This window comes from Leptidea sinapis, chromosome 19 (assembly GCF_905404315.1).
Source record: "Leptidea sinapis chromosome 19, ilLepSina1.1, whole genome shotgun sequence".
NCBI lineage: Eukaryota > Metazoa > Arthropoda > Insecta > Lepidoptera > Pieridae > Leptidea > Leptidea sinapis.
Window position 1 is genome coordinate 1,959,956 of NC_066283.1, and position 19,421 is coordinate 1,979,376.

The 19,421-nt window shown below is 36.8% G+C and overlaps 1 protein-coding gene across 1 annotated transcript in view; it reads right to left on the bottom strand.

Moving 5' to 3' along the window:
* Window positions 1-19,421, bottom strand: part of LOC126969881 (uncharacterized) — a 46,461-nt gene that overhangs the window by 17,994 nt on the left and 9,046 nt on the right. The window contains exons 7-14 of the mRNA XM_050815472.1: window positions 18,079-18,276; window positions 17,266-17,363; window positions 16,437-16,608; window positions 14,812-14,975; window positions 5,469-5,628; window positions 4,333-4,449; window positions 2,944-3,089; window positions 709-862 (exon numbers count right to left, since the gene is read on the bottom strand). Coding sequence (XP_050671429.1) covers window positions 709-862; window positions 2,944-3,089; window positions 4,333-4,449; window positions 5,469-5,628; window positions 14,812-14,975; window positions 16,437-16,608; window positions 17,266-17,363; window positions 18,079-18,276 — 1,209 coding nt within the window. The remainder of the gene's footprint in view (window positions 1-708; window positions 863-2,943; window positions 3,090-4,332; window positions 4,450-5,468; window positions 5,629-14,811; window positions 14,976-16,436; window positions 16,609-17,265; window positions 17,364-18,078; window positions 18,277-19,421) is intronic.

Consider the following 19,421-nt stretch of genomic DNA (forward strand, 5'->3'; position numbering starts at 1 on the left):
TTACTTTATTATTTTTGTACACCGTGGTTCCGGCTAACAATAAAGAAATCCAAGTGGTTTCTGGCCAAAAAAAGGTTGGAAACTACTGAATTCTAGATGTATAAATAGATGTTGTTGTTGAAAAACGTTCCAAGTCTTAAACATTACATTTTAAGGAATTTTTGTATAAAGTTTAATAAATAATAGTATATTACATAATATACATACATATATAACAAATAATATCATACATGTGGGTTGGGCTAACTCATAATGGTCATTTAAAGAATGACAGGAGGGTTTTCATTTTTTATCAGTCCGTTAATATGAATCACGTGACTAGTTTTGTGTTCTTAACTCTATTTCGACACGATTGTGGTTTGGAATGTTTTTCTGGAATTACGTCTAAATGATGTAAGATAGGTTTCAATTTAGGTCATCATCCCACCATCTGGATGTGTGGCGGGCCTCCACGGTGCGGTTTTCAAGGAGTTTTCTTCCACGTACTATAAAGCTGTGGAATGGGCTTCCTTGTGCGGTGTTTCCGGGATGATACGACATGGGAACCTTCAAAAAAGCGCGGACACCTTCCTTAAAGGCCGGCAACGCTCTTGTGATCCCTCTGGTGTCGCAAGAGAATGTGGGCGGCGGTGATCACTCAACACCAGGTGACGGGTACGCTCGTTTGTCCTCCTTTTCCATAAAAAAAAAGATAATTCAGAGGTTCACCTTAATCCGCAGCAGCTCCAGCCGCGGCAGCAGCGCCAGCGGCCGCGGGTCCAGCTCTGCGTCGCGCACGGCGGGCGCGGCCAGGGCCCGCAGGCCGGGCAGCCCGCGACACGCGCCCTCCACCACGCGCGCCGGGCAGCGGCACAGCTCCAGCCTGCACACACCACCGTCAGCTGGACTTACTAACACAGCGTCTTCAAAGTCACACTCGAATAAACTTTTATCTACACCTATGCTTTAAAGTTTAAATCCTCTATTAAAGATTCTGAAACAGTTGGCTTATTATCAACATTAAAACACCCAATGTTCTAATAACCATTACATCATCCAAAAGAGTGTTGTAATGTTGTACTGAATTTCATAACAACACTCCTATTTAATTTTCATTCCCTTCATGCTCAAAGAGTTTTAACAGACAGCCACATTCTTATTGCTCGATGCGTGGCATCTGTATGAATTTCAAAAAAAGAACATTTTTTACGCGCGTTCCACACCACCACAACGTCGCGCGCCGTAAAAAAAGTAGATTCATCGAATCCCCGCCATTTTTCTTCGATATTGTTATTGTTTAGTTTACAAAAAAATGAGCGATTAATTTCCAAATGAACATAATATTCAAGTAAATTTTAACCATTGCACTATACAAAATATAAATTACTACTAAAATAAATAATTATTTCATTAATACTTAGTTTATTTGTAAATAATCAGTAATAAATGATATTAGGTTACTACTAGGACTGGCTGTTTTAATGTTAGCAGTAAGCTAACTGTTTCAGGATCTTTTAATGAATTCATATTAAGGGTGTAGATAAAGTCTTGTATCAACTGTTAATAATTAGGTATTAAAACACTCATGTGATACTATTATCATACTCGGCTTCGCCTCGTAAGATAAATCCCGATCGTGTTTTAATAACCCTTATTACACAACAATTGCATAAAAAACTATAATCAATTAGGCTTTAGACAAGTTATACTCTCTGTGATTATGGATATCGAAGTACATATTCTCTAGACTCGTTTTATCCTGGAGTAGTCCATTTGGTGGTATCACTTGTTTCTATTAGACTGTCGAGTCTCTGCATAAGTATCCCATAAACCGACCGCTTCACACGGGTTTCATGTGAGAGAGTGGTACTACCGGGTTTTCGAACATGTTTGCCACCGAATTCATCACCACAAAATAAACATTTCGGAATTCGTTTCTCTTACCTGTCTACCTAATATTTATTGTGACGATTCAAAACCAATTAGGCTATAAATATTTCTTTTAAATTACTAAATCTAAAATACGTTCGAAAAAGCAGCGCTCGTGAGAAGAACATATTATAAATTAGTTTGTAAAGTGCCGCATCCAATATATGAATCATGCTCATAGTTGAAAGCGTTATCAGTATCAAGCTTACACTCATTGTACGTGTAAGGATGCTATGTGTTCGCGATGGTCGTGATTAGTCATAATTAGTAATCCCATCCAACAAATACATTATTTTCATAAAAATAAGGGAAAAGACGAGTAGGACGTTAAGCTGATGGTAATTGATCCGCCCTACCCATTACAATGCATTGCCACAAAAGATTATTGAAAAACCCAAAAATTCTGAGCGGTACTACAATTGCGCTCGTCACCTTGAGACATAAGATCTTAAGCATTTGCCCAGTAATTTCATTAGTTACGGCGCCCTTCAGACCGAAACACAGTAATGTTTACACATTACTGCTTCACGGCAGAAATAGACGCCGTTGTGGTACCCATCATATAGCCGGCTTCCTGTGCAAAGGAGCCTCGCACTGGTAACCATTAACTATAACTGGTCGACATGGCATCACATGCAGTACCCGTTCACGAGTTGACACATATCTTGTCCGTATGTTTTAGTTAGTTTCCAAAAGTTATCCAAATAATTTTGTTAGTTTATAAATGCGATGACGACATGTCTACACGTGCCTCGGGGTAAATCAATGCTGACAAGAAAGATGTTCTAGTTACTTAGGGCCGTGCGTTCCAAGTTCTTTGCCGTGGGCAATAAACATTAGACCACATTATAAAAGCAAGTTATATGATCTTACATACGACTTAACGAGAAACATATTACGGAGTAAACCACGAGAGAGAGCAACACAAAACAGCACGGAACTTCATTACTGATGTTCGTCGTACTACGAACCCTATGAACCTGCGCCGAAATCCATCACCACAAAGTGTCCGTTTCGAAGTACTTTTTCTCTTACCTCTCCAACACATCAACGGAGGCAATCTTCTCAATAAACTGGTCCCAGAACGCAGCGTCATCAGTGGGTAGCAACATCTTGCGCAGGTCCAGCCACTTAGTGCCATGTTTCTTGAGCGCGGCACACAGCCCTCCCCAGTCGTTTACCTGACAGACAATCCATCATCACAATATCACAAACAGATCTAATTCTTTATTGCTTTACATTAAAAAATTTAAGGCTTGAATTTTTCTTTATGCGCACTTGACTTGGAGAGTAAGCTGGTGAATGCGTGACGAGAGCGTTACGAGCACTGACCTGTAAAAATATCACTGGACACACTGATCTATATGTTTGACAGCAATTTTTTTCTGCCTATCTGAGGCGCCACTCGCGAGCGTGCAGAGAACTAATTTTGACGTATAATACAAATGGTTGCGAAGGAACGTACAAAACTCTGAAGTATTTTTGCATTTTTAATTAATTTCGCTCGTTTTCCGTGTTATTTATACTTCAAGAATCAACGTAATAAAGTACACATTTTTTTTGTAAATAGTTTCCCACCATCTATGGATGTTTGCTAAGGCTGTCATCACTAGTTTTAGTACCGCAGACTCTCGCTACATGGCCAACAGCGCCAAAATGGCGAATATCAAGCAGGCACAAAAGCACTTTGACAGCCGCCAGTCCAGTGGTATATAGTACAGGTCAGTGGAACAATTTTATAACTTAATATTTTGTTGTAGTTCAGTCGTGTGGTCTTAAGCATGCTTTATTTATAAACTACTCTGGTGTATTTTCTCTGACTAATCCTGCAAAGTCGGATTTTTACACACAAACCAACGACATATAGCCGCGTGATGACCCTTTCTCATTCGATACCCATAAAATAGAAATCTTACAGTGTGGCACTAGTGGCACTCGGGGACTGCCGCGGTAAAGCTATTGCATAGCATTTTTTATCAACTTATGCAATTATAATTATTTATTTATTTTATTTATGCGGTATTTTTTTTGATAAAATTAATTTTAAAAAAAGCAAACGGGAAGTGAGTAAAATTTAACTTGCAAGATTTGATTACAGACAGACAACGGGACAGGTGAAACTAAATAAAAGTGCTTGTCATAATAATAAAAATTAAAAAAACGTGATAAAAAAATAAGGAAATTAAAAAAATCAAGATGTACCCCTGGCTCGAACCTGGGACCTTCTGCACAAAAAGCATACGTGATAACCGCTGTTCCACGGCAACTGTAATGATCGTACCGAAATATACATCCAGTAAGTAAGTGTTAGGTTATTTTCGTTACGGAATTTCTGGATTCGGTCTCCACGCTCAGGGCCCGCGATACAAGCTAGTCAAGAAGAAAAAAGTCAAACAACTGTTGAATGACATTTGTGCAACTTACGTGCGAGTTTTTCATCCGGACGTGACGCCAGAGCTGCGGCGTTGAGGTGAGCTGACGCCAGAGTTTGCAGACGCGTGCACACCTCGAGAGGTCGCGCATTCCCATGTACTGGAAGATCTGCAAGCATATTATTTTAACTACTCAGTCGAGAGGCCACATTGGGATCTTTGTAAGTTAATACGACTTTAAAAAAGAATTTAATTTAGTTTACTATCATTCCCATCGTGATCATCAACTTATGCACATCCTGGTTTTAGCTTCTCGTTGAATTTTGGGACATTTTGTATACATACAAAACGCCTGACTCCTGAGGGGTAAGGAACGTAGGAATTCATTTACCACGCAACACTTTGGCTTTTACCACACGCATTAACAAGTTTTTGAATTTATACTTCTTTAGGCGCGTTATGAAAAAAAGATGAGTGAAATTTTAAGATGCGTGCGCATCACTGTAACACAAAAAAGTAACAGGTTAAAGGTGGTTCCTAAAATTTTCTGACGTTTGCGTCATTCGTTATATTTTTTTTTCGTTTCTTCGTCCATTATTAAGACAGGCAAATGGTTGAAGCCCATACAGCTGTATTCATTATTTAATAATTAATTGTCGTAACCATCTTTGCAGGATTCTTCTTTCTAAAAACGTAGAATAGCACGAGGAATAAATCATTTTTACACACTTTAGGACTCCTTGGAAAGTGGAAGCCAGCCGCCCGAGGACATCTGTAATACCACAGTTCGAAATATTCGTTACCCGCCTTTATCTATATTATATATATCTCTCTGTAAACCAGTGCGAGGCTCTCAGTAGATTATGGGTGCCACAACGGCGCCTATTTCGGCCTGAAGGGCGCCGTAGCTATTGAAATTACTGGGCAAATGAGACTTAAAAACTTATGTCTTAAGATGTCGAGCGCAATTGTAGTGGCGCTCAGAATTTTTGGGTTTTTCAAGAATCCTGAACGGCACTACAATGTAATGGGCAGCAGGGCGTATCAATTACCATCAGCTGAATGTCCTGCTCGTCTCGAATTTTAATAAAAAAAACTTGTTATTCCGGGTACTCTTTACCTGACCATTTTCAATACTAGTACAGGTGGTAAATAAAAAGATAATAACGAGATATTTGGTGGTCGAACCTGCACCGCTACGTTGTACTCTTTCTCTTGCGCTCTCTTGTAGAATGCTGCGAACGTATCGGCTTCGTCATTCTTCGCGCGGCCGCCGCGTCTCGGCGAAGCGAGCGCCGAGTGGTTGGACACCGCACCATTCGCCACTCGACCACGGCCTACCTTCTCACTACACACACAATTATTATTTTAAAAAAAACATTACATGCGACGCTATTAATAATGAACAATAATTCTCCACAATATTCAACGCATGCGAAGATCAAGAATTAAATTTTATACGTTCATAAAAAAGTGCGTTGAGAGAGAATTATTAGATGTATTCTATTAACAGCGTCATTAATTATAACGGCACGACGATTATCAGTCCCTCAGATCATTCATACGTCTAGGATAGACTGTGACAGATGTGAAAACGTAAAAAATATTGAAGTTGACAGTTAACCTCTGAGCAATGCAGTAACACTAAACTAATAAACCTGGCCTGTTTTCAACGGTTGTCTATTAGCAAGAGGCTCTCTCTGGACGTATAAATTATCTTAGGTCACAACAATGAAAGTATAAAAATAATCGACAGTAAAATATCTTCGTCACTAACTCATAATAGAAACTACACGTGCAAGAAGCTTTAGCGAAGATTCTTATAATAATAAAACTTAATACTACACCATATTATATAGATTAAGAGCGGTTCACAGTACATAATATTATTATTATAACTACATTATATAAAAAGTGTACATACCTTACGTTATGTGTCATTAATTCACAGCTCAGGAAAATACGGGGTTATTTTAAATATCATTTATTTACATGTTCATTGTTATTATAAACAATTATTTTATTAGTAAACAATATTTTTATAACTACAAAATCAAACACCCCCACCTAGATTGATCGTCCATTTTTTTTCTTTGTCAAAATCATTGGCGATAGAGAATCGTCGGCGTATTTATTATAATTTGAGTTTTTTTACAGATCAGTATTTTTAAATAAATAGATAGTATATTGCAGCAAGCATTTTGAGCGGTTTAATGTGATAACAAGTTTTTTATTGAACTCGTTGGGATGAGTCAAAGGTTTAGCGAAGTGACATTCTCAATCCAATATGGCGGACTGGCAAAGATGGCGGCGCAGCAGTTGTTTTATAATGTTTGTACGATTTGTAATCCCTTTATTCACAATGATTCGAGGAATCTTAACAATGTTTCTAACAACAAAATGCGCGTAAATCTCAATTCACGGTGAATATTAGTAATAAAATTTTTCAACTCCATGATTCTTTGAAAATATGTTTTTGACTTAACATCAACATATACTAATAAAACAACATTAATACCTTATGACCGGCTGATTTAATGTCGGCGATGAAATATGTGGTTGAGCGTTATGGAATGGAATTATCTAAAATTCCCTTTTTTTTTTATTTCATAAATTAGTCTCGAAGGGTGAAGGGTGAAGGCGCGAAAGTGTTGCGACCGAATTTGCCCGGATATAAGAAGGAGTTTCATTTTCTAAAACCTAAATACGTATAGTATAGTAAGTAAGAAGTGATTCAAGATATTATAGATAAAATTTTTTTATTTATCATTTTTTTTTCTCAAACAAAAGTGTAATATTAATTTGATCAAAGAGAACAATTTTATAAGACAGTTATCATGTATCAATACATCTAGAATTCAATTTAAAGTAATAGTAATGTATGTATGTTTGTTACCTGGAAAGAAAACACTTTACGTTAGAAATTAATTCGCCTATTGGTACATTTAAGCAAAACCCAGTGATATGCCTGTGAGTTAAGAATTGAGTTCTCGATTAGTAGTACAATATATTTTTTAGTATAACTAATGCAAGAGTATTATTAAGTTATTTCACAGTAGGTGGTCACCCAAGCCCGTTATTACGTGGATGATCCTTCGCCGATATTTTTTTTACTTTAATGTTGGGACGATTCCCATATATGTATCTGGAAAACCTACAGCTACAGATAATTCTATTCCAGTAAGTGAAAAGATCATTTATAAATTATCACAAACATATTATTACATAAATTTAAATAGCTAAAATCAACTTTCTATGTATCCTTACTTTAAATTGGGCACATTAAGCTTAAAAATAAATCCATCCACAAAATACATTTATAATACAAAAAGTCAAGACTATTGTCAGCAATCTATACAAGTATTTACACACCCTAATAATCCCAGTCTTTACTTAACATCCCCTAAGATGAATCTGATATTGACTGTCTAATGACATCACCCCTTTAAACCAGCTAATAGCAAAAAATAATCTTTATCATTTGAGTAATAAAATAAACTAATATGGAGTTTTTACAAGCACAATTAGCCAAACTTTTGAATTCTATTCTTTATTTGAATGCTTAGCACTTATACGGCAGCGCTACTTCAACAGACCTAAATGTGAAAAAGTCGTCCTATACTCTGGATATTTATTCGTAATACCACGTAAGTTTAGCTGATGAATATATAAATTTAATAATAAATTTAAGCTGTGTGTTGTACTTATTTAGAGAATATTGTAGTATGATCATTCGGTGACTAGGTCAGTAGTATATCAGCGGATTATTAAATTAAATTGGACAACTGGAACAGCCCACTATGAACTAAGTAACCTGAATCGACTATAATTGATAGTGAATTATTACTGCACACCCCTCGCGACTACAATAAACTTTCTGCCGTTAATTACGGCCAGCGACTGGGGCAATGAATGTCTGGCCGGAGCATAAGAAGGCGCCGGGGCTACAGAAGGGGATGGGGTACTACTAGCAGCCACTGGGGCCACTGGGGCAGTGGGGGCCGCAGGTGCTTGTGTCTGGGACCCGCTGCTACCACCCGGCGACACTGCCCATACTTTTTGCCCGTCCGCACCTCCTGACATCTGGAATAGATGTTATCTTTATCTAAATACCCACTGATAAAAATATTTCATTACGAGCGCGGAAAGCCTGTCTTTTCAAAGAGTTCCGACAAATGTGTACACGAGGGGGGGTGAGGGTTGACAGTCGGAACAAGTTGCAATGACGGTTCCGCCCGTGTACTGAACAACTATTTTTAATACAGTTGCGAAAAATGAAGCAATTTAATAGAATAATAAAAACACAATAAACTCAACTAACTTATCGTTTATTTCTTATAAAAGTAATAAGAAATGAAACCTAACCTAACTCATTGAATCAAATCATTAAATCTGATATTGAAACAAATTAGTACTTTACTAGCTTCTTTTTAGAAATATTTGCATGAATCATAAAAACATCTATGTTTTTTTTTGTAAAAACTTCGTGGTTGGTTTTTTCTTTTTAATAGACATTATTTTGACAGTTGGGAAAGAGAACGCACGATTTCGAAATAGGTAAAGAAAAAGCTCGAGTACGTAATAGCCCACATCCTGAACGCTATACGTCCCTGCAATACGCCACTTTTTGAGCAACTGTATTAAAAAAATATTTCAGTAGCTTGTAAAAGTATTGCCCGTAGTGAAAAATGTAACATTATTATGGCATTGATAGCAAAAAGTGCTGAACGCTAAAAAGTTGCCAACTAATAAAACACAAAGAAGTATGTATGGACCGTGCCAAATGTAGATCCTTAATCTATGCCTCTTCTTCTGGGAGTTCCGTTATGGTATGGCAACGACAATATTACACACGAAATTAATTTAAAATAAAATAAATATTTTAGCTTATAATATGCACTTTTGACTGACAATGTCAAGTAAGCTGTAAGAGGAGACATTAGAGATGACTGCCAAGGAAAACGAAACTAGAGCCCTTCGCCATATAAATGAACTCCACAACAAAGTGGACATTTTTGAGTGTACGTGGAGTGAACTCGCAAAGGTATATGTTCAAGTTTTTTGATATTTTCTTGTGAGATGTATTATTTGTAATGTAATGTTTGATTGTTTGATAAGTTTTAGATTTTTTTGTTTGTTGTTTGCTGTGTTTGTTATACTTGTTTGTTTGTAACTGTCGCATTAGGTAATACCTGTAATGATAGTTATTATTTGTGGTAAAAAAAAATGTCACTTGAAAAAAGGCGATAGCAATGATTACAGGGGAAAGTATTTGTAAATTATGTTGGAATTATGAGCACTTGTTGTTCTAAAAATACCTTCATGCGGAGGAGCACTCTCTTGTCTTTGGGCACTTTGGCTGGCACGGGGACGCGCCTTGGTACCGGTAAGGTGTCAGGGGTGCCTCCAGGGCCGGCCTGCGAAGGTAACTGGCCCGCGGCAGATGTCGCCCCTGACATGTGGCCGAGGGTCGAGGGGTCTGTCGCTGGGGTTGTATCGCAGTTCTGTGATAACAAAATGTTATATTTATTTTATATAATCTAATATATAAAATTCTCGTGTCATGGTGTTAAATATTGAACTCCTCCGAAACGGCTTGACCGATTCTCATGAAATGTTGAGTGCATATTGGATAGGTCTGAGAATCAGACAACATCTATTTTTCATCCCCCTAATTGTTAAGGGTGGTCCACACGATATTTTTTTTAATTTTTTGACGTTTTTTTTAAATTTGTTTGATTATGAGTCAGAATTAAAAAATACATACAAATTCAAATTTTCACTCATCTATGATCAACAGATACTTTTGTATCGCCATTTTAATATCGGCAATACAACGTTTGCTGGGTCAGCTAGTAATATATATTAGCTTAAAGTTATAATAAAGAGTTCATTCGTGCAACGTACTCTCTATTTCAGCTGCAAAATAGTAAAAATTGATTTTTAAAAATATAAGAAGAATAGGTTGGCACGGGACACCCGAATATGTGAAACATATCAGAGAATATTAAAAAATTTAATTAAATAAAAACACAAGAATGTTCTTACGGTCGAGGAAAACTGTTCCAATAGATGTGTTACATAAAAATATTGACAACTTTCGACCTAAATAATAGGTAACGTTATTAAAAACGACAAGAAAAAGGAACATAAATAAATGAGTGGCCTAAATATTTGCGTTTTGTTAAAACGTGCGGACGCCCTAGCGCTCCTTTAAATATGGAGAAAACTAGGATAGAAAAATAGTGGAAGTTTCTTATTTTAAGTAAATAGTAATTACATTTAACACTTCTTTGTAATTGTGAATATTTAGTTAAGAAATTCTCGAATAATATTTCTTTGTATTCAAATTCATACTCATTGCTTTTGTATTAGTCATGCGGGAAAAGTAGTCTCTTGGCATTGCACTCGCTGTTGCGGTTTAAAAAGACCCGTTTGCCCATTTTAAAATTTGCGTGCGAAAACTTATCGCATGCAAACTATTCTTACTGTTGTTTGAGTGTTAAAAGTTTACTTGTCGCACGCAAATTATACTTGGCACACGCAAATTTAGATAATCAAACCTGAATTGAGGTTGACCTTCTGACAGTTTAATTTAATAAATAAAAGTTACAAAAGTTTAAAATCGAATATGGAATCGGAAATAATACATAAATCGTCGCATTTGTAAAACAAAATAGTATGTGCAATCGACGTTGTCGATTACCCAATCGATAATTTGTCGCACTAGTTGCACACTATACTATTTTCAAATACCATTGTAAAACGAGCCTTATATTGAGGGGGTATGACTGGTAATAGCCGTTTATATGGTTATTATATTTACATGTAGATATTAACAACTGAGGACAGTGGTATTATGTATCCTGGGTTAAAAAATATCATTTTTGAAATCAATACTCACGTTGCTAAAACGTCGTGATATATTTGACTAGCTAGCATTAGAATAAGGCTGACTACAATTCATACAAAAGAGTGGGCTCCATACGGACTATCAGCACTCTACATGCCATACTGACAATAACTCATCTGCTTATAGTCCTCATGACTGATCGCAAGATACAATGAGCTTATAGCAATACAAAAATAAGCTTCCTTGTGCGGTGTTTCCGGGACGATACGTATATTCCTTAAAGGCTGGCAACGCTCTTGTGATTTCTCTGGTGTTGCATGAGAATGTGGGCGGCGGTGATCACTTAACACCAGGTGACCCGTACGCTCGTTTGTCCTCCTATTCCATAAAAAATAAAACAATAAATATAAAAAAAAATACTCACATTGCAGAAGAAGGGATGAGGAGGCATGTACTGTAGGCCCAGGCAAGCGGGGTGATACAAGCACAGGCAGGCGGCGCACGCTAGAGACGGCACGGCGCCGCGCCCGCACAACATGGAGCATGGTTGCACGTTCACGCGCCCGACCGCACTCGAGCCCGCACTCTGTGACAACTGAGCTTTATATTACACCCCTCACCCACAATACTAGGTTTTAATTCAATTAAGGTTTGTGACAAGTGTAGGAACAATGGCGCAAAACTGAACTGAAGATATATTTTAGTTAATTTCAAGGTCATCGGGGTAGGTAAGTAGCGCCCGTTCACGAATATGACACATGGACCGACCATCGTATCCCTCGACCATAAATAATTAAGAGAAGGGAACGACCCTTCTCACGAGGCCGTAACAAGCAATGACATTTAATCATGACGAAGCCTATGACGAGAACTTAATCAGGGCATTATATTGAAAAGAGGCTAGGTCAAGAATACCAAGAATGAGAGAGCGTGTATAATTTATAATAGAGCAGTGGTCGGCAAAGTGCTCTTTGGCTCTTCAAGTGCGGCTCTGGCGCAATAGTAGCTTTGAAATACAATTGCTGGACTCATAAAACATGGAGATATGGCGCTCTAAATTGGAACGTATTTGTGTTGAATTGGAAATATTGGAGACGGAAAAATGTGATCTTAGTTCACAACACAAGTGGTCTGCTTTGAATGACTTGGAGAAGACTTGATAATTTCCAACGCTTGGATTAATATTACTGACTCTTACTATCAGCTGAAAAAGCTCGCGTTTGCTGTTCTTTACCTTTTCGGTTACAATTTACAGGTTAAAATCTTTATCAAGCATGAACATTATCAAGGGTTAACTGAGAAGTCGTCTTATTGATGAGAGCTTGGAATCATGCTTACCTAACATTAAAAACAACCTCACTTACTCATACTTTCCAAGGAGATGCAAGCACATTTAGTTTTATTCTGTGTTCTACTTATTTAGTGAAACAAAAATAATTAAACAAGCAGATTTGGCTCCCAATTTTTTTTAATTGCTATAATATTCAATATTGGCTCTTTGGCTATTAAGTTTGCCAACCACTGTACTAGAGATATGGAAAGAAGCCGGTATGTTTTGATGGATTCAATGACTAAAACTTTTAATTGGATTAATTTAGAAGCTTGATTATTTTGCAGTTTCAAGGGACCATTCACTCACGTATCGCCTCTTGAAAAAAAATTATATTAATTTGATATCTCCATGGCTTCCCGATGAAAACGGAAAGACAGACAATTAAAACACCTTATTCAAGTTATTTATTGTCAAGATATATGAAATACTAAACACTTACCCCCTTATTCATACTGGTCCGGTAACTTAAAACAGCCGCTAAGGAGTGTTTTTTCTCATTCTGACATAGGTCAATAGAAGAAGACAGAGTGAGAATTAGCAATGCTGTAGGTTAGCAGACTATTATGAATAAGGGGGTAAGTTTATATTGCCAAATAATGACATACCAGTGGGAGGCTCCTTTGCACAGGATGCCGGCTAAATTATGGGTTGGTACCCAGGCGTCGTTGTGGTCAGCGGCGCCTGTTTCTGCCGTGAAGCAGTAATGTATAAACATCACTGTGTTACCGTCTGAAGGGCGCCGTAGCTAGTGAAATTACTGGGCAAATGAGACTTAACATCTTACGTCTCAGGGTGACGAGCGCAATTGTAGTGCCGCTCAGAATTTTTGAGTTTTTTCAAGAATCCTGAGCGTATCAAAACGTCCTGCTCGTCTCGTGCCTTACTTTCATAAAGTAATAATAATAATGTTGAGGTCATTACCTGTAGCTGGTGCGTGGTCGCAGTCCGCGCGAGGTGAGCGGGGCGCGGGCCGAGGCCTGCGGCGGCAGTCAGCGAGCCCCTGCCAGGTGCCACCCTCACTACACTTGCACTAACCACAACACTAGCGACACCGATCGCCACAACTTATTTAGCACTTCTTCAATGTCATTTAACTCTGTCTTCTATAAGGAGATTGCTTTCAACAATACTGTGTATATTTTTATTGAAGTACGCGTTACTTTGAGGAAATCCATAATTATCCAAATGATTTGAGTTTTCTCTAGTGTTAATTCCGTCAATAAATGTCTTGCCACGAGACAAGGTCTCGTGGCAGATTTTGGCGACTCAACATGTCCTGAGGATGCCTCGTCTAGAGGCGAAACACGTGTCGAATTGTTTAAAGACAAATATTGGCGGAATTAACACTAAAGAAAACTCAAATCATTTGGATAATACTGTGCATAACGAACATACCGATTTCCAGACCAATAATAATCTCTTTTTATACAGTGAACAGGTTTGTGTCAGATTTCATAACTTTAGTAAGCGAGAAATCATCCACAAATTTCAATTCACATGCTGAATTATTTTATACAATCTCTATATAGTAACCAGAGTTATCCGAATCCTTCTATCTCAACCGCTCTGCTCAGTGCAAGTTTAAAACACAAACTCAACCAACATTATCAGAGTATAGACTCTATAGGTAACTTTCTTTCATAGAATGTAAAATATGTTATGTTTTAATTAAAGCATACATTCCAATATTTGAGTTGAGTTACTGTTTTATAATAATAATAATATGTACTGTGAACCATTCAATGTTAAATTTAAATATCAACTATCAAGTAACTGTGTGATATAGTTTAATAATTCTAGGATAAACTAAAAACATCTTCATCATTTTAAATTCAGAGTTATACCTTCTAAACTAATTAAGTAATCTTAATGTTTACAATTATTTTAAACCTGCTAACATGGAGTCTAAAAGATCAAATTAATGCCGCAAATCTGATTAGAACCAAATATCTGTCTCTGGGATTGTAATCACAACATTACCTATGTTTGCCATAGCCGAAACATTATTTTTTTAAACCAAATCTACTACATTAACTTTGTATGTACGCGTTAAACTAAAGAAAACTTTTATATAAAAAAAAATATATGATATGTAATTGGAAATGCTGTATTTTCATCAATTAATTAAAATAATAAATCAAAAAATAATGTACAACAAAGTATATCTTTGTTCGTACAATACTTTTCGATCAATGATTTTTAAGTAAGATTATAGCAGTGTTTTTAAGCTCTTATAAGCATCACTTGAAACATTATGGGAAATTTGATGATAAACATTTTTATTTAAAACCCGGATAATATGAGACACATATTTCCCAGTAGGATTGCATGAGCTGGCCAAATACCTCTGTTTCTTCCAGGCAGCGCTGTTGTTGTTGTCGGCAGCTGGCGTGGTGGGTTGTTGTGTCTGTGTTTGTTGCTGCGGTGTTTGTTGCGCGGATTGTCGTCTTTGTTGTTTGGGGGCGGGGGGTGTAGCGTTATTGTTTAGCCTCGACCCCATTGATTTAACCTGAAAAATTAGGGGTTACTTATCAATCAATACTCCTAATGCAAACTGGTAACAACATCTTTTGTAGACAAATAGAAAATATACTGACGAAGCAGTGACAATCAAAGGATTGTCAACCTTACAGCCAATAGTCGCAAGGGTGAATGTTTTCAGATATCAAATGGGGTTCCTTTGGCGAACACTGATCTTATATATATTGTGATTATTACTCAGTTCTAAAATTCAGTCTATCAGCTTAATTATTTCACGTACAAAATCGCAAATATAACTTACTTAACCAATCTTTTTTTAATTTATGCCCGAGGTTATTGTTTAAAATTGTATGGCATATATATGACCAGCAAAGCAATTCGTATATTCCAGATATAAACTAAAAACAATGAATAGCCACAATGAATATTGTCAACTTAAAAACTTATAAAAAAAATATGAGTAGCTACAGCAACATAAGGCACTAAGACTACTTTAGATATAAGTAATAAAATAAATTGCACCAAAAAGTTGACACCACATTGGTGCCCACAGTTCGATACTTACTTTTTATTTTATTTTACTTTACTTGACAAACCAACAATATTCATGCACAAATGTAAAAATATCAACAAGGAGACTTAAAACTAAAAGACACTAAGAATATCAATAACTGGCATGTACAAAAGATTTAGAGACATACATATTGTTTAAAGTGGTGTAACAAAAATAATAGTAATTTCTACAAATTAGCTCCCTTAACGCAGGGAGTCAATGACATTGAACAACAAAATCAGGTTAATTGAGTCGCTGATTATTTTCAGTAAGTGTATTAAATTGGCGACAAATACGATTGACACAGGAGTGATAAGCTTAGTAAGGCTACAATTATGTCTAAATATGTTGTTGATACAAACTGTGCGTTTAGGATTACAATTGATACTTTTAATATTCCTCCGTACTTTGGGTTTTTTAATATGTAGTATGTATATTTATTCAATGCTTAATAAGGTCAATTACACTAGTGATCACATACTATAATGTGACCCAAATAATATTATGCGATTATTGGTCTTCCTTTTCCATTTTAAAAAAAAAATTGTAAAAATAGCATCATGAAGACATCGCAACCCCAAAGTTTTTTAAGAAGTTACTATTAATATATAATGTAGTATTTTCTTTGATTAACGCGAGTGTTACACATTTAAATAAAACATTTTTAAAGGATTACAACGCGTGTAATTCTAACTGTTTTTACATTAGATTTTTGCGTAAAAGTTACATTTTTATTTTAGTTAACCCGACTTTTCAAGACCATTCCAGATCTCGTTCTCAGGGGACAAGTCCCTCTAAAAATGTAAATTTTACGCAAAAATCTAACATAAAAACAGTTACAATTACACGCGTTTTAAACCTTTAAAAGTGTTTTATTTAAATCTATAATTTTAAAGGTAATGGTGTTGTTTTTAATACAAATGAAAGTTTTGATACCTTTATTTTTAATGGTGGTGATTTGACTGATTCTGGCTCAGCAGGGGCAGGCTGTGTCACAAGTTCCTTGGGTGGTGGAACTGGCTTAGGCTTTGGTGTTCTTTTGCTTTCAGGTTGTGGCGGTGTAGGCGACTGCACTGGAGATTCCCCACGACGTATTACCTTCGCGTCTCTGTTTAACAAAAACATCAAAACTGTAAGTAAGTAATTATAGAAGAATTCAACCAATTTAGTACCCAATTTTTTATAAGAGGGGGCAAAACAAAAAAATGGGGAGAGGTGAGGCAACCGCCCATGGACATCCGCAACTACAGGTGTCAAGAGATGCGTTGCCGGCCTTTAAGGTGTATGCTCTTTTGTTGAAGGTCCCTAAGTCTTATCGTTTTTTATGGAATAGGAGGACAAACGAGCGTACGGGTCACCTGGTGTTAAGTGATCACCGCCGCCCACATTCTCTTGCAACACCAGAGGAATCACAAGAGCGTTGCCGGCCTTTAAGGAAGGTGCACGCGCACGGTGTTTGAAGGTACCCATGTCGTATCGTCCCGGAAACACCGCACAAGGAAGCTCATTCCACAGCTTTGTAGTACGTGGAAGAAAGCTCACTGTGGAGGACCGCCACACATCCAGATGGTGGCGATGATATCCTAACTTGTGGCATGTCGTGCGAAGGTGGAATTTATTTTAGCGTAGTGGTTTTTATTTTAGCGTAACTTTGCCAGATATTACGTATATCATATTAGTGAGTATGTAACTAAAAAATAAACAAATCTGACACAAATTTCTTAAAAAAACAATTGTGTGTTTAATCAAGCCAAAATAAACTCACCTAATAATTTCCCTCTCTGGATCATCAATACCTAGTGGTTCTTTGAAGAATGAAAAGTTTTCTATACTGAGACCAGTTCCTGATAAATGTTCGGCCACCTGAAAATTCAATTTCATTTATACTATTGTGATAATAAGTAAGATACGTAAAATTAAAGACAAGCCAATTCAAATTCAAATATTTATATTCAAAACAGGATATAAAATCACTTATTGAAAGTCAAAAACTACAATTCATTCCAAAAGAATGCCTCAGACCTAAGAAGAACGGGCGGAATAAACACAGCAGGCTTTTTTTTCATAAAAATGGTTACATGGTTACAAAGTAATATCGTACAATTAAACTTATTATTTAATAGCCTGAGGGTGGTCGCACCATTCCCAATCCGTGTTATCATAAAGAAAGTCATTTATGTTCTAGTAACCTTTAACCACACAAACGTTTTTTAACAATTCTTTTGAATATCGTTGGGATCTTGTTGTAAAAGCATATTCATCGCCCCACAAAAGACTTACTTACCCGACTTAGCAGAGTTATAGGCATTATAAGTTTATGTCTGTTCCTGGTATTAACATTATGGTTATGACAGTTTCTAGCAAGTTCACTTATGTGCCTATGAACATACATTACATTATCAAGAATATATTGAGAAGCAAGATAGTCTACTTTAACGTGACATTGGCAAACTTGTGGTATACCCTCCACAGGAGCCATAGTAGGAAGAATACAATAGAACCATGGCCTCCACATAATACCCTGGCTTTTACCTGGCTACCTTTCTTCAGTAAATCAGAAGTATAATAAGCAAATAACCTCTCTAGATGATCTGAGTTTCTTCCCACTTGGAGTGTAGTAGTATATGTCAGCATTTCGTCTCGAGTGTGGGTCGAGGGCCGCTCGGTACACGAGTTCCCTCTTCCAGCCGCGATCCAGAGGCACGCGGAGTAAAGGAGAAGACATCTCGGTGGTGGGACGACGACCGCGTCCGCTGCCCAGCGGTGATGATGAGGCCTGAGATGTTAATTTTTATTATTTCTCTATTGTATAATTTGTGTTATTTCTAATATTTTTTCATATTTAGACGACCCATATAGCCAAATCGTTAGTGACCCTGACAAAAAGCTATAGAGGTCCCGGGTTCGAATCCCGGTAGGGGAAACCATTTATATGATGAATATAGATGTTTGTTTCCGAGTCATGGATGTTTATATGTATTTATGTATGTATAAGTAAGTATATAAAAAGGCATTATTGTATCAAATATATCGTTGTCTTGTACCCATAATACAGGCAATGCCTAGTTTGGGGCAAGATAATTTGTGTAGAGGTGTGTCAATATTATATTATACTACTAGCTGACCCGGCCATACTTAGACTTACGACTTTTAAGTCTGAAAGAATCTTTTCATTTTTCGGATTAAAATAACATAGCCTAGGACACTCACAAATAATGTGGCTTTCTATTGGTAACAGAATTTTCAAAATCTGTTCAGTTGATCCCAAAATTATCCCCTAGAAAATTGTGAAGATGATGAAATAAAGTATATTTTTTCTTCGACAATATTTCAATGTTAAAAGGCATAAAAGGCATTTATTTTCTCAAAATTGATTACTTTAGAATTCTTTTTGATGTCATTTCTAATAACTACTAGATACTACTACCGCTTCGGAAACAAATGGCGCTCTGAGAGAGAAGAAGCGCGGCGCAAGAAACTCTCCCAGCATTCTTTTTTTGCAAGAACCAAACAATGTAGGTATGTAGCTTAGAAACAAAATGGAGTCCGAAACTGATATTGGCATATTCTCACAGGAACTAAGTATTCGCATACCAAATACCCTTGGACACCAATCAAGGAAGCCGCAGCCGATTTTTTTATGAGAATAAGGGACGAGACGAGCAGGACGTTCAGCTGATAATAATAATAATATTGACACACATTTTGCACAAATTATCTTGCCCCAAGATAAGCATATATAGCCTGTGTTATAGGTTAGAAGACAATGATATATTTAATACAGTATACTTACTTAAGCATACATAAATACATTTAAACATCCATGACTCGGAAACAAACATCCATATTCATCATATAAATGCTTGCACCTACCGGGATTCGAACCCGGGACCGCTAGCTTAGTAGGTAGGATCGCTAACC